General features: G+C 44.9%; 1 protein-coding gene across 1 annotated transcript; it reads right to left on the bottom strand.

The window, feature by feature from the left end:
- Window positions 1–8,839: 8,839 nt before the first annotated feature.
- Window positions 8,840–13,866, bottom strand: LOC142589027 (cystatin-1-like). The gene is made up of 3 exons (XM_075700821.1): window positions 13,557–13,866; window positions 11,828–11,935; window positions 8,840–9,136 (listed from the first exon to the last, which is right to left on the bottom strand). The coding sequence occupies exons 1-3, from the start codon at window positions 13,752–13,754 to the stop codon at window positions 9,053–9,055; spliced, it is 390 nt and encodes a 129-aa protein (XP_075556936.1). The 5' UTR covers window positions 13,755–13,866; the 3' UTR covers window positions 8,840–9,052.
- Window positions 13,867–14,066: the final 200 nt, after the last annotated feature.

Here is a 14,066-nt window from a genome sequence, read left to right as displayed (position 1 = left end):
GGAGCGGAGAAGGGACCCGCAGGCGTGAAGCACGGGAAGCGTGATAAAAAAGAAGAAATTAAGAAAAAAGAGACGCAGGCGGAGATGAGTTCGCATTGCTGACGTCGTCGAGAAGCAAGACAGTGACATCTCAAGCTGTGCTCTGGAGACAGGATGCAGCAGCTTCGGGGACCACGGACCGGAGAGTTCGCCAGCGACCACTCCTTTGCCTGCACCTCTACTGCGTCTCCGTGGCCGTGTTCCACGGCCCCGGTCAAACGCCAGCCGGCCGTAACCGGTTGCTGTCCAGTGCCACGACGGCAATCACCTGGCGACGTCAGCGGCAGAACGGCCTACTGGCCCAGATCGCGTCCTGTGCCACGCGGGTCTCGGCGGAAGACCACAACCTGATCAGTCTCATCTGAGGTCAACGCCCACGCTGCGTCGCAACCACGTAGGCCAACTTCCTTTGCCACGCTGGGCGGGAGCCCGACACGACTGGCGACGGTCACAACGTTCATTTGCTCGTGACGTCGCATTGGTTAGTCGAGCGGAGGAACAACATGTAGTTGAGGGCTTGCATTTTTATGTGTATAGCTAGTTTTTGGAGTGTCTCGTGTGCGTATAGTGTTTATAGTGTCTCAGGGTAGCTTGCTGTTTTTTGTTATTTTTTCTTCGAGATAAATGTTCTTTAACATGTGGGAATTGCGTCTCTGTTCATTTCAGGAGCGCTGAAATTCGTGACAACTGTACAGCACCTAATTATGCCATGTGCTTACTCGAACAGCGTAATGTCTTCACATTGAAATGCAAATAACAATCTTGAAATTGGCAACTATTTATTTTACGTGCAAGCGTAACGGTCCCGCAGGTGAAATCGGTGGCGTCTGTCTGCAGCCGAGAAGCAAACGAATGAGTATGGCGCCTCGGGCTTCGTGCTGGCTCCGGCTTGTCGGCAAACTTATTCTGCACATTTATTTAGGACTATGGTCGACCACAACGCAGAAATCTCAGGATAAACATCGTTAAGCGTCCTTCATTCTCGTTCAACTAACACTTTGAACACAAAGTCTGAGAAGCATAAGCCTCAAATTGCGCTGCTGAAATGCTTACTAATGATGGATAAGAAAAAAACTTGCGAAGAACCAACCCCGCTTACGTTTCAAGAATACCTTAAGTCTGTATTATTGAGAGGTGGTTAGTTACGGCACTATATTGCCCTCTGTGATGAGGGGCGCTCTCTTTTACGGTGCAGCGTGTGTTACCCGGACGCCGAAGCGTACTTCGAGCGCCACTTCCACGCATTTGGAACCCCCTGAAGCACCTGCCACGGCCTCTGATCGCATACGCAGCGACCTGAGCCGCAGCGTCTCAATGACAGCATCGACAGCATTCGGTGAACTACTTTCCAACAACAATTTTTACTACCATTACCGGAAGGACCACACAAAAGCTGCACATAAGGCCCTACTTGAAAACCCTTTTTGAATGTGCACAAATTGTTGAAAAGCATGGTGACGCATGGTGACTTGTTATTATGAATTGTATTGTATGCGCAACTGGCTGCAATATTCCTAGCAATAATGGTATCAGTTTTAAATAATCACAGTTTACTCATTCATTATAATTCAGCACAGTAATTTTAGCCTAGCTTCAATCTGTCATATATTGCTTTAGTATACGTGAGTGTCACAGTTGATGTACCAAATCATAAATAACTACGAGTGCGCTGGCGAACGTATGCGGTGCCCATTGTTAGTCTCCCTAATACTCAGCATATTCTTTAGAAATAGTGATCCATAGAATAGCGGAGCTCGTTGAGGAATAGTGCGGATCCTGCTTAAGTTGACCGAGAACGCGTTGAGACTTGACACTTCTATAGTTCTAAGTAAAAATTTTGTTTGGCAACATAACAATTGGAGGCACTATTAACAAAGCTTTATTTTCGCAAGTTTTGTCAAACATTGGCTAGCGGCCTTTGATAATAATATATCCAGCATCAGGAGTGGCTAGCCTTTGTTCTGATGAACAGTTACAGCAAAGGATGCTTTTCTAAATACAGGCCCTGAGCCCATATTAAAAATAATATCTTATGCAAAGATGGCTTCTCAGAAGAAATTTGAGTCCATCCTGATGCCGGACTTAGTGCTAGCGAAGGCAGCCGCATAAAGGCTTACAACGAAAATGTTTGTGGATTCGTACACTGATATGTTGGAACTTGAACGTTGGCACGATGGTCGCGAGCTCAGCAGTAACGCCGCAAAAATTACAATGGGGACGCTGTGCCACCAGTACCAACGCTCGCGTACAGCCTTTTTGTGGCAACGAAGGGAAATCTACGGGCGCGTGGCTGCTGCACATTTGTGACGGCGCCATGTAGGCCGGGAACGTTGACAGTGCTTTCAGTTGATAGGGACAGACGCTCAATCGACGCAGCTTCCATTGCCGAGACGCGGAAGTGAAAAGCAGAAATATAAGTAAATTTTTACACACAGATGCGTATTCTTCCTTATGTCATTGTTGCTAATAAGCTGTTTACGTTTTCTCCTTCCCAGTCTAAACTAACGTGGATTAACACGCCAGACTTTTTTCAGAAGCTCCCTCACCTGCGCGCATTGGCCTCTTTAACTTTCCCTTCAATGCCACAGAAAGTTGTCCACGAGTATAGATATATTTATATAAATGATACAAGTTCAATTCGCAGTTTAAACAATATCATCGATTGAAAATATTGTAAGGGCAATGTAACCGTGGCGCCATGGCTTGCTAATGGGCGCAGCTGGTTGAAGCAGTACCTAAGTTGCAAACTAGGTCCGCGAAAGTTGCTGAACATTGGGTGGGGTCTCCAGGAGGTATAAGCACCGGCGCGCAAGAGCAATAATGCACAGAGCGGGATCCGAAGATGGGCTCAGGAGCCAGCGCACTAGCCCGCAAAGCTCGCATGAACCGGAACCCGGGTGATGCTTAAGAAGGTTCTGCCTTTTCTCAACTGCTGTTGCACTATGACATAGTGGATTCACGCTCTGGCAGAAGAAAGCAGTGGAGTTGTTTTGCCACCGTTATTGCCAATGTTATTGTGACGTGGAATTCCCGAGAAAACGTTAGAGTGTATTAGATGCAATGTGGTGAAGTGTATCCAAGATTGATAATGAATGTGTTGTGGGGTAATATGTGGAGTAAAGAACCCAAAACTTTTAAATTGTCCTACGGTTACGTGCTCACATTGGTTATAAGGAATATTACACATTAATATATTTACCACTAATTTCGCAGACGAGGAAATGTTATGCCGTCAAGAGCACACCAAAGCGAATATGATATATTTTTAGGTTGGTAATGCTTGATATTCCTGAACTTCGTTTGCATATATTCGAAGGAAAACTTTGACAATGAAGACAAAAATGTTTCTCCATATATTTTCCTGAGATCGCCGGCATTAGGCTCAGTGTGACCCGCCGAATTTCGAAGTGTGTTCTTGAATTTGAAGCTGTTTTCAAAAAAGCCAGAAATAGCCAAAGGTTACAAAGTTACCATTTGTTCTAGAGTTTCCACGCAGGACAGCTTTAGTGATATACTGCAATTTATGTGTGAGCACAATCTGTCAAAAACCCGACGTCAAGGCTTCCTGGTAAAGCTTCAGAAGGAGAGCGCTGTTTGTCTTTTCTATCCTTAGCTCTCGTACTCTCACGGTAATAGTGGTCGTTTACCTTTGAAGGAATAGGTTATAACAACACACCCTAACCGAACATTGCTCTTTAGCGTAGTTTGGTCAAACTGCAATAATGATGATAAGGCTAGGGCGCTTCTGGATTGTAATTGCAAGTACTTTTTACGTTAGCCAGCTGGAAAGCTTGCTATTTGTCGGCTTGAGCACGGCTGTATTGCGCTGTAGTAACATTAAGCTGCGCCTCAGAGAGGCACAGAGTATTTGACCGGTGCTTCGTCATTCTTCTCCACGGACGCATTTCCTGAGGTTCGAGACCTCGAGCGTTCTTTATGTGATGTTACGACCTATCGTAAGCTTACTTGGAAGAAAATCTCTTAGGGAGAACGCACATATACAATTCACTATGTACCGCAGTTGATAATGGTCATTGGATACACTGGTGTAGTTTTGTGTTTTTCTTTGAACATGAGTATACTGCATGTATGAAGCAGAAGCCGTTAACCTCATCCTTTTGTGAGGTATACATAAATATATCAATCCTGCTGTGATTCCTGAGTCGCAAGGGAAAACTAATAAATTGGTTCGCGCACGCCCAGCGACTGTTGTCACCGGATATGAGGTCATCGCGCCTAATGAAGACGAAGGCGTCTAGTGAAGGTGAAAAACAGACAACAAAAATTCAAGCTAGGAGGAATGTGGTGACAGATTAGAAGTGCATTACTCTTTTTGTGGTTAACGTTTAGTTGGATCAAACAAGATCGAAACACTAATATGCTTTCTGGATGGTAGTCTTGCTTTGATTGTACAAAATCAATAATATGGTGGGCACTTCGCTGTGGGTCACAGGGAAAAGATATAGCCGAGTTGCAGGTGTTCGGGGTGATGGCCAGCGCAGCTCGTCACGATTGCGAAGAAAATCACAGCATGGCACTGCAGTATTCGCCTTTCCAAGTTTTGTAGTTAGCGCGTGCATACGCGAGCTATTTGTATTCCGCTAAGTTCTGCTCGTTCATGAAAAACGTCAAAAGGACATGGCCGGAAACATTTTCTAGTTTTACTATAAATTATATTTCGTTGCTCATTGGCACTGAAGCTTGACGGTGGGGTATGAGAGACGCCGTATTGGGCTCATAACGCCGGTTCACGTCCGCTCTGCCGTTTTGCCCTGACACATTGCCTAGCCGTGCCAAACGCATTGAAAGACCCCCGAGAGCCAATGGCTTAGTCTTTCTAGTTTTACTTACCTAGCACACAGCTTTTTGACACTGACCCTTACAGAAGGATTATTGTGGCCCGCCAAGCGTACATTACATTAACGTTTCATATTGACACGTGTACTTATATTTAACGGGCGACCACGTTTCGCCGCCTAACAAATGTTATCCCTGAGCGCGGGACGCATCTGCATGTATCCGAAGTTTCTGGAAAGTTATCGACGCTTCTATCCGCTGTCTGTTGCCGCCGAACCTTGTGTTATCTGATTTCATCGCGCGACTCGAATGTTGTAGAACTTTGTGGAAGGCATGCGGGTCCCAACAATTAGTCTGGAACATTCGATGACTGCTGTATAAAAGCCGATGCACTTGACCCGCTGATCAGATTTTCGACGATCGCCGACCGTGTTCGCCTCTATCGTTGTACTATAGGTGTAGCCTGTTTTTGTGGGCACAGGTTCGCCCAATAAACGTTAGTTTTGTCTTTCACAGTATTGCTACTGTGTTCTTAACGTCACCCCCACGTGACATCTGGTGGAGGTGCTTTTCGTTCATGTACCGGACGCCCCCGACAAGCCGTAATCCAAGCCCGGACCGCAAAGACAGCACTAACGTAGTCCCGGACTATCGAGCAAGCCACCGTCTTCAACAACTGCCCCCGGAGCACGGACTTCTACCGGAGAAGACCAAGAAGATCGTGACCAAGGCAACCCCAATGGCAGCCCCAGTGTCCCCCATCGTTCTGCAGCAGCCCAGGGAGCGTCCGACGTTCCGCGGTTGAACGTTCGAGGACCCGAAAAGCTGGATTGAGACATACGAGAGGGTCGCTGCTTTTAAAAACTGGAACAGCGACGACAAACTGCGACATGTCTTCTTCGCATTGGAAGACGCAGCCAGGACGTGGTTCGAGAAGCGAGAAGCCACTTTAACGACGTGGGAGCTGTTCCGAAGCGGCTTCCTTCAAACATTCGCAAGCGTCGTACGCCGAGAACGAGCGCAAGCGCTATTGGAAACCCGGGTGCAACTACCAAATAAGAGCACCGCAATTTTTCCAGAAGAAATGAGCCGCCTCTTCCGCCACGCCGACCCGGAATTGTCCGAGGAAAAGAAAGTCCGCCTACTCATGCGTGGTGTGAAGCAGGAACTTTTTGCCGGAATGGTACGAAGCCCACCGAAGACCGTCGACGAGTTTCTTCGCGAGCCCACCAGCATAGAGAAGACACTCGAGATGCGAGACCGGCAATTCGACCACCGCACGAACTCGACAAATTACGCCGGAGTTCAGTCACTGGCCACCGACGACCTACGCGAGACTATGCGAGCGGTCGTGCGGGAGGAGCTACAGTAGCTGTACCCATCATCACAGCCTCAAGTGGCTTCGATTGCCGACGCCATACGTGACCAGCTCCAACAACAACTCGGACTAGCCCCTGAACCGCCGCAGTCTCAGCCGTAAGCGATGAGCTACGCCGCCGTCACCCGCCGTCAAGATCCCCCCCCCCCGCACGACCGGGCCAGGGCCCCGTAACGCCGCAATTCCGTCGACCACCCCTACCCTGCCACCTTCCTTATCCTCCAACAGTGTTCACGAGACGTCATTCTCGGCTTGGACTTCCTGAACCAACACCGCACAATCATAGACCTGAAGTCAAAATCGATAACGCTGTCGGAAGATCAAGCGATACAGCCGGAGAGCTTTCGCAGTCACCACGCCTTGAGTGTTCTCCAAGATGAAGTGAGCATCCCGCCTCGCTCGAGCATTGTTATTTCTGTCGGCACCGAAATACCCGCTGACGTAGAAGGCCTCATCGAAGGCGACCAACGTCTACTACTCGACCGTGAAATTTGCGTCGCTAGAGGAATCGCTCGACTGCACGGAGAAAACACGAAAGTGTTGCTGACAAATTTCAGCCAGGACTTGAAGCAGATCAACAAGGGCGCGACGATCGCATACATCGAGGAAATTCTGAAAACCAGCAATGCGTTTGTCCTCTCGGACTCTGCCGCATGTACCCCGACGACCATAGTTCCGGAACCAGACTTCGACACCAATCCAAGTCTTCCCATGATTGAGCAACAACAGCTGAGAAGCTTACTTCGACGATACAAAGAGTGCGTTTCGGCGTCATCAAGGATTCGACAAACGCCAGTCGCCAATAATGATCATTATAATAATAATATTCTTTGTTACATCCAGTCATGCCATGGTACAGATCCAGCCGGCATAAGCAACATTGCTTGTGTGCGAGGCTGAGCAGTCAGCTGGTAGTACTGATATGTGTACAAATAAATAAATGAATAAAAAGAATATAGGAAAAAATGATATTGCAAAAGTGAACAAAAGATTATTGCTTCAACAGGGAAAAAAATACACATTGACATTAGAGATGACTTCGCAATCAGGTTCGCATGCTTCAAATCCCGAAGGAAACTTCAAAGAATATGAGCATTACGTATCACCCATGACCTAAATGTGATTTTATTTGTTTAAATGTCCCCGCGATATCGTTCTCATTCAATTTATTGAAATTAGCCGGCACGTAGAAAGCACGAGTTCTCTTCTCGTAGTTTGTGTACACACGAGGTACCACATATTTTTCTGTCTGACGTAAGCTGCGAGATTTCACGTTCAAGTTTTTGAATTTAGTAGAAAATTAACTTTTACACACGGCGTCGAACAAAACTTGTTGCTCGACAAACAACATGTCTGACTGGTACATGCTCAGCAAGAGATCCGCCCTGTGACCCAGTGTGCCGTACAAGAGACTTTAGGGAATTTTTTTAAGTTGCGGTTAATTATCTTAAGTCTACTAGAAGGAGCAAAGCCACAAATTGTTATTCCGTACTTTATGATCGATTCCCCAAGTGCCTTGTAAACCATTTTACGAATATTTACATCACCGAAAGATTTTAGGGCATACAAATGAGCGCACACAGCACGTAAGCGCTTTGCGACCTCTTCAATGTGGACATTCCATGACAATGTGTCGTCGTAGTGTAGCCCCAGATATTTTGTGCTATTTACCAGAGCTACCGGAGGACATGAGCATGCAAGGCAGCGACTGGTGTGGAGATAACCAGGGGAAATATGCGCGACTGCTTTATATGGGCTCTCTAAACATATCATATTAGTCTTCGATTTATTAATGAACATTTTGTTATTAATGAACCAATGAAGTAGTTTACAGACATCATACTGTAACACTCTAGCGGCTTCGTTCGAAAGTTTCTTTGATACAACCAAAGCCGTGTCATCAGCGTATAAATAAATTTTTCATTTTAGTGGTAAGCAAGCAAGATCATTCATGTAAATGTTAAGTGTTAAATGTTAATGTTATGTATGTTCAAGCATCGCATAATAACCGATGAGTGTGCTCGACCACTCCGCCAGAGCCCTTATCGTGTTTCTACGCGAGAACGTGAGGCTATAAGGCACCAAGTCGACGAAATGCTGCGCGACGACATCATTCAGCCGTCCAAAATCCCGTGGGAATCTCCTGTAGTCTTGGTGAAGAAAAAGGACGGAGCCCTACGTTTCTGCGTCGATTATCGTCGTCTGAACAAGATCACGAAGAAGGACGTATACCCCCTCCCACAAATAGACGACGCATTGGATCGGCTCTGCAACGCTAAATACTTCTCGTCGATGGACCTCAAGTCTGGCTATTGGCAAATAGAAGTCGGCGAAAGGCATTTCGAAAAGACTGCCTTCATCACCCCAGACGGCCTCTACGAGTTCAAGGTTATGCCATTCGGACTGTGCTCGGCGCCTGCAACGTTCCAGCGCGTGATGGACACGGTTTTAGCAGGATTGAATATCGGATCGGGAATTTCGCCGGATCAAATCCCTGCCGCGGCAACCACATTTAGATGGGCGTGAAATACGGAAACACCCGTATACTTAGATTTAGCTGCATGTTGAAGAACCCCAGGTTGTAGAAATGTCCAGGAGTCCCCCACTACGGCGTGCCTCTTAATCAGAAAGGGGTTTTGACACGTAAAACATCATATATTTTTTTTAATCGGAAGTTGGGCCGTACACACAACGTAATGTTGTAGCGCAGCTCAATGAAGCACATCAGGTCCTAGAAAAATATTTTTGCTCTCATATTCAAGTCATTTCTCACAACTGATTACATGGATTCGAATTTCATCGAATCGGCCTTGTGTTTCACAGGCGGGCATTGAAATTTCACTTGTGGCACCTGAAGGATGTGACCTCCCTGTAGTTTTCCCACGGACGCTCGTAAATGATTGCAGTGCAGGCTGCTGAAGCCTGAAATGACAAAGACAGCGCACAGGTCATATTCCAAAAACACCCTTTATAACTATCGTAGAACAGTCGTGTGCAACAAATTGTACATGTAATGAAGTTTTCATTCATAGACATCGGAGCGCTATCTTTGGAAGAGACAGGTTCCATAGAGAACTTGCACATAAATGCATCAATAGCTCAGATATCATCCTGCAGTATGTTTCTAGCTAAATCTGCGTTTAATCTCGGCAAGAATACATTTAGTATTTTTAGCCACGGCTTAACGGCGTTGTTTAATTTCGAACTGATTTTGAATAATAGGCTTACAGGCTGTTTTAGCTAACTGCACTAAAGGGTTAACAACCTGGTCCGTGCTAAGCCATTGAAGGTCAACGCATTTTTGAAGAATTTTCCAAGGAAATCAAAAACTTTTGCTGTGACTATAGGTCGGAATAAAATATTTATACAGCAGCATGTGAATATTATTTTGGACCTAGAACCTTTCCCTTGAAAGAATAAAGAACAGAATGAGAAGGAGCAAACAGATTTTATCACACCAAGGTAACCACATTGACTTTATAATAAAATTAAGCATGTTTCGGAAATCGACAACACATAGCTTGGTACACTCGCCTGCAACCACTTTTCAGCATCATTATGCGTTAAAATAAACGATTCGTTGTTTTAATGATATTGAACGTCGTGCTGCATACATGCAGAAATTATTATTTATCTTCACTACAAGAAATCATCACGAGCCGCCGTATCTGCGAGCGTCGGCTAGGGTGCATCATCACAGGTTGCCAAAACCTGCTCTGTCTTTACTCAGGTGGTCATTAGGCATAATGGTTGCAGAGCTTGAAACGTGCACATACGCTCTTCATGGGTATATTGCGATGCATAATTGGCTGCATTCCTTAAAAAGACAACATATATTTAGAAAAGCATAATCCAAGAACATTGCCAGCAATCCATCGACGTTGGTTCCTGGCAGTTCCCACACTCTGTCTAACGACATCACATGCAATTTGACCGAGTAATCATTGAGGCCACTGATTTGCCTTTTATCGAGTGGCTACTGAACGTCTTTCGTTTTTATATTTCACCTGTTTTTGCAGTCTTCAAATATAAACAAAACTGTCTTCGTGGAAAAAGGGAAATATATATCCCTCAAGGCCCTCATAACACTTGTAGTGCGTTTAATATCGTGTTATTTACTGTGTCATTAATCTTACTGTTATTGTAACATTTACAAATGCTTTCCCACCCGGGTATATAAGTAAATAATTAACAAGCTCTTCAGTAAAGGTTTTGCCACATACAGAGTGTTATTTTTAAACCATAAAGCTTTTTTAGAACATGCTATAAGCGTAGCGGACATGGCGTTTTCGCAGAAGAATTCTTAGATGAGGTGATTGTACCTTGCCATATATGACGTGACCTTCGATAGACTTAATTACTAAAAGTTCATTATTTGCTTTTCTTTAGTGCCTTAGGGGAAGTTCTATAAAAGGGAAATTGAAGACTGTAACATCTAATGCCCACTCGCTTATTAAACGAAGCTTTCTTCGCCTGTTGCACATTTCTTTTGGTGCTCCCCCAGCAGCAACACTCCTCCACGCCTCATCGAGTGACTGTTTAAAATCTGTATATAGATGGGAGAAGCGTGACAGACAGGAACGACGTTGTTGTAATTCTTAACTGAATTACAACAGTGACATGTGAAATGAAAGTGGATGAAAAAACAGCTGACCGCAGATGGGATACGAACCCCTATGCATTGCGCATACTACGCTCTTACCAATTGCTCTTTCCCAACGAAATTTCTGGTGTATACGTGTGTGTACTAGAACTAAGCATGCGAGTGTGAGTCAGTTCCACGAATCACGGCCATGACAGTGGATATGAAAAATCGTATCTGCAGCGTGCTTCACACAGTACGTGAACCTATTGGGTAAGGCCAAATTGCCATTAAACCTAAAGAGGCTTCCTCAAGGCGTCAAAGCTGCCGGATTCCAGACTCTCACTACATAGCGAAAAAGAAGAAGTGAGCAGGAAGGGCCAGATTATTATTTGTCAAATCATAAGGTGCCCAGACACAATGGCGCCATGCAAGTACAACATAGCGGAAATTATAGCTAAAATTAGCGCGAAACAAGTCCTCTTCTGTGAGTCGCCCGAAGGAGGACTCTCCCACGGATCTGGAACAGCGTAAACAGCGCCGTGCGGAGGCAGAACGTCGTTTGTACAAGGTAAGCAGTATGCAGACTTTGAAAAGCATGTGAATTTACGAGTAGTACAGCACAGCAAGCGGTCGATTACAGATTACAAGGTTCGTCCTTTGTGCATTTTTTTCTCTTGAAGCCAACACCTGTAGTTCAAATGACTGTGCAGAGGCGCCGTTTGTAGCACCAGAAGTTAGAAGAGATTTTGCGCGTTAACAGTTTCCGGGTTTTCTGCTTTTACACCCCACCTAAGTAATCCGTATCACACGGTATCATTCCTATGCCTTAATTTCTGCCAATGTGTAGGAAAGTGAAAGTGCACAAATTTTTTGCATAGACAATATTTATTTGAATTCAAGCAAGAAATTTCATTTCTAGAAACTCATAAAGCAGCTGGCAGTGAAATATTTAGGTATATCACCGAAGTAATCAGAGAAACGCGAATATGAGATGTGTTCACAGCCTCCTAAAAGCCAAGTATACTTACTTGATTAGTTGTAGGCTTGCAGCGCTCGCTGGAGTATGGACCATCAGCGATCGTACAGTTCGATGGAGCAGTCTCGAATATCAATTTGTAGTTGATTCCTGAGACAACCTGTGGCGGGTGAATAAAACATATGTTCCTTACAGTTACCAGAGCTGCGTATTTTAAGTCATTATGGCATTTGTTTGTAGTGACACATATTTACACTGTTCCAATTTTTCAAAAACACATAAATTGGCGTGATTGTTATCCATACGCCGGTTTCCGGTTTCGCACTCACAAGACGTTCATGAACACCGTAAATATGGCAAATAATATGCGCCTATTATTTTTTTGAAGGTGACGTCTACTGTTAGTTCAGTACTTTTTTTGAAAGCTTCGTAGGCAAAGTGTTTCGGTGCTTTTAATGGCATGAACAAATAAACGCGAAACTATAGGTCGCGCATCCTTCCTAAGAGACAGTAGACAGATAATAAGGGAGATAACTTAAAATGGGCGTTTCAGAAGGAACTTCTTGTGTAATATAAAGGTGCAATGACCTCTCAGTTAGAGAGTAATTGCTCAACGTTGAAAATCTAAAGAATGACAGACAATATTCAAGAAAATGAAAAGCAGACATACGTAAATAGTGTTGCCACCTGCAGTTGTTTATATTTCCTTGTTGACTGCTTTTCACTGCCTAACACATCTTAAACGCAATTGCCAGGCACAGGGACCCATTTCCATGTATTGGAAGTTTCTAGTGTTATGGATAGTTCTACCCATTTTCTATTGTCACCAAGCCTTGTGTAATGCGACAATGTGCGCCACGCGAATTGTATGTTACTTTCTGGTAAGCAAGCGGACACCCGCAATGACACTGGAACCTTCAACCCGCTAATCACATTATCGACGATCGCCGACTTTACTCGCCGCTAACGTTGTGCTTGAGTGTTATTTGTTTTAGTGGGCACAAGTTCGCCCACTCAAGAATTAAATTTGTAACTTCATGCTTTGACCCTGCGTCGCTCTTCAAATTCACTGCTATGTGACATCTGGTAAAATTGCGGCATAGTTCGGCGTAGCCCGGCGTGGTCTAGTGACTAGGACGTCTGGATTTTACCCTGAAGGCCCGGTTCCGATTCATGGCGTCAAAATCACAGTAGTCACGTTGTAGTGACAGTGAAGAACGACGCAGTGTCAAAATTGAGAGTTACAAATTTAACTCATTATTGGACGAACTTGTGCGCAACAGATAATATTACCCTCGAGCAGAACGATAAAAGCGAGCAAAGTCGGCGATCGTCGAAAATGTGATCAGCGCATCAAGGATGTGGGCTTTTATACACGACTCGTGCGAGGTTCCAGCGTAATCACTCGTGCCCGCGTACTTTCCAGATAGTAATAGTCAATTCTCGGGGCTCATACGTACACATTACGCAAGCTTTGGTGACAACAGATAATGGATTGAACAATCTATACCATTCGAGAAACTTCTGATACATGCAAGTGGATCCTGCGCCCAGCTATTACGTTTAATAAGTGTTAGCCGGTCTTAAGTGACCACCGAAGAAAGATAAACATCTAAACGTGTAAATATCAACCTTGTGTTTAGTGCCCCCAAAACAAGATGACATGCCAGATAGCAGGTTCTAATTTGCATAATTGAAGTTCCCCGTTGACGTAAAGCTAAAGGGCATCAACAAGTCGGCAATATCAAATTATTTTTCTCCAAGAAAAAAAAATCACTTACCTGTGTCTCTACTTTCAGCAGTTTCAAGATTGTATGGTAATGGGCGAGACCAGTTGTTTGTTGTGATATCGCAAAGTGGGCCAGCTTCAGATATTTTGGATCACTGGACGGATCGTGCTCGGTCCAGCCGCCCGTCAGGCGTGCAGAACATTGTGCAGTGATCATGGCTAGAAGACAAACCACGGCCGTTGCCTTCATCACGATACGGTGGGAGGAATCGTGGTGATACAGAAAATGTTTTATTCTTTTCGTCGACCACTGCTAAAGTGCGAAAAGGTGCGCTAGATTTATAGCAGTCTCCTTCCTGAAGTACACCCCCAACTGATAGAATATTTTGGTGCCTGGTCTTGCTCTTCGATAAAACTACACGTGCGATGACATGAACCTGTGGCAACCAAGAGAAAAAAAAAAGTATTGTCTCCATGGATGGCCGAGATAATGACCTGATAATAACTGCTGCTTTCATGGTTGACATGAAAGATAAAGGGCCTCAACAATGGTATTGTTTAT

Source organism: Dermacentor variabilis, chromosome 7, assembly GCF_050947875.1.
Source record: "Dermacentor variabilis isolate Ectoservices chromosome 7, ASM5094787v1, whole genome shotgun sequence".
NCBI classification, from domain to species: domain Eukaryota; kingdom Metazoa; phylum Arthropoda; class Arachnida; order Ixodida; family Ixodidae; genus Dermacentor; species Dermacentor variabilis.
This window is presented reverse-complemented; position numbering and strand designations above follow the sequence as displayed.

Excerpts from the sequence above, each read along its gene's own strand:
- LOC142589027 (XM_075700821.1), bottom strand. The coding sequence starts at position 13,754 with ATGAAGGCAACGGCCGTGGTTTGTCTTCTAGCCATGATCACTGCACAA. Across the intron at positions 11,936-13,556 it reads TGCTGAAAGTAGAGACACAG|GTTGTCTCAGGAATCAACTA; the intron begins GTAAGTGATTTT and ends CACCCGCCACAG. Across the intron at positions 9,137-11,827 it reads GCAAGCCTACAACTAATCAA|GCTTCAGCAGCCTGCACTGC; the intron begins GTAAGTATACTT and ends TTGTCATTTCAG.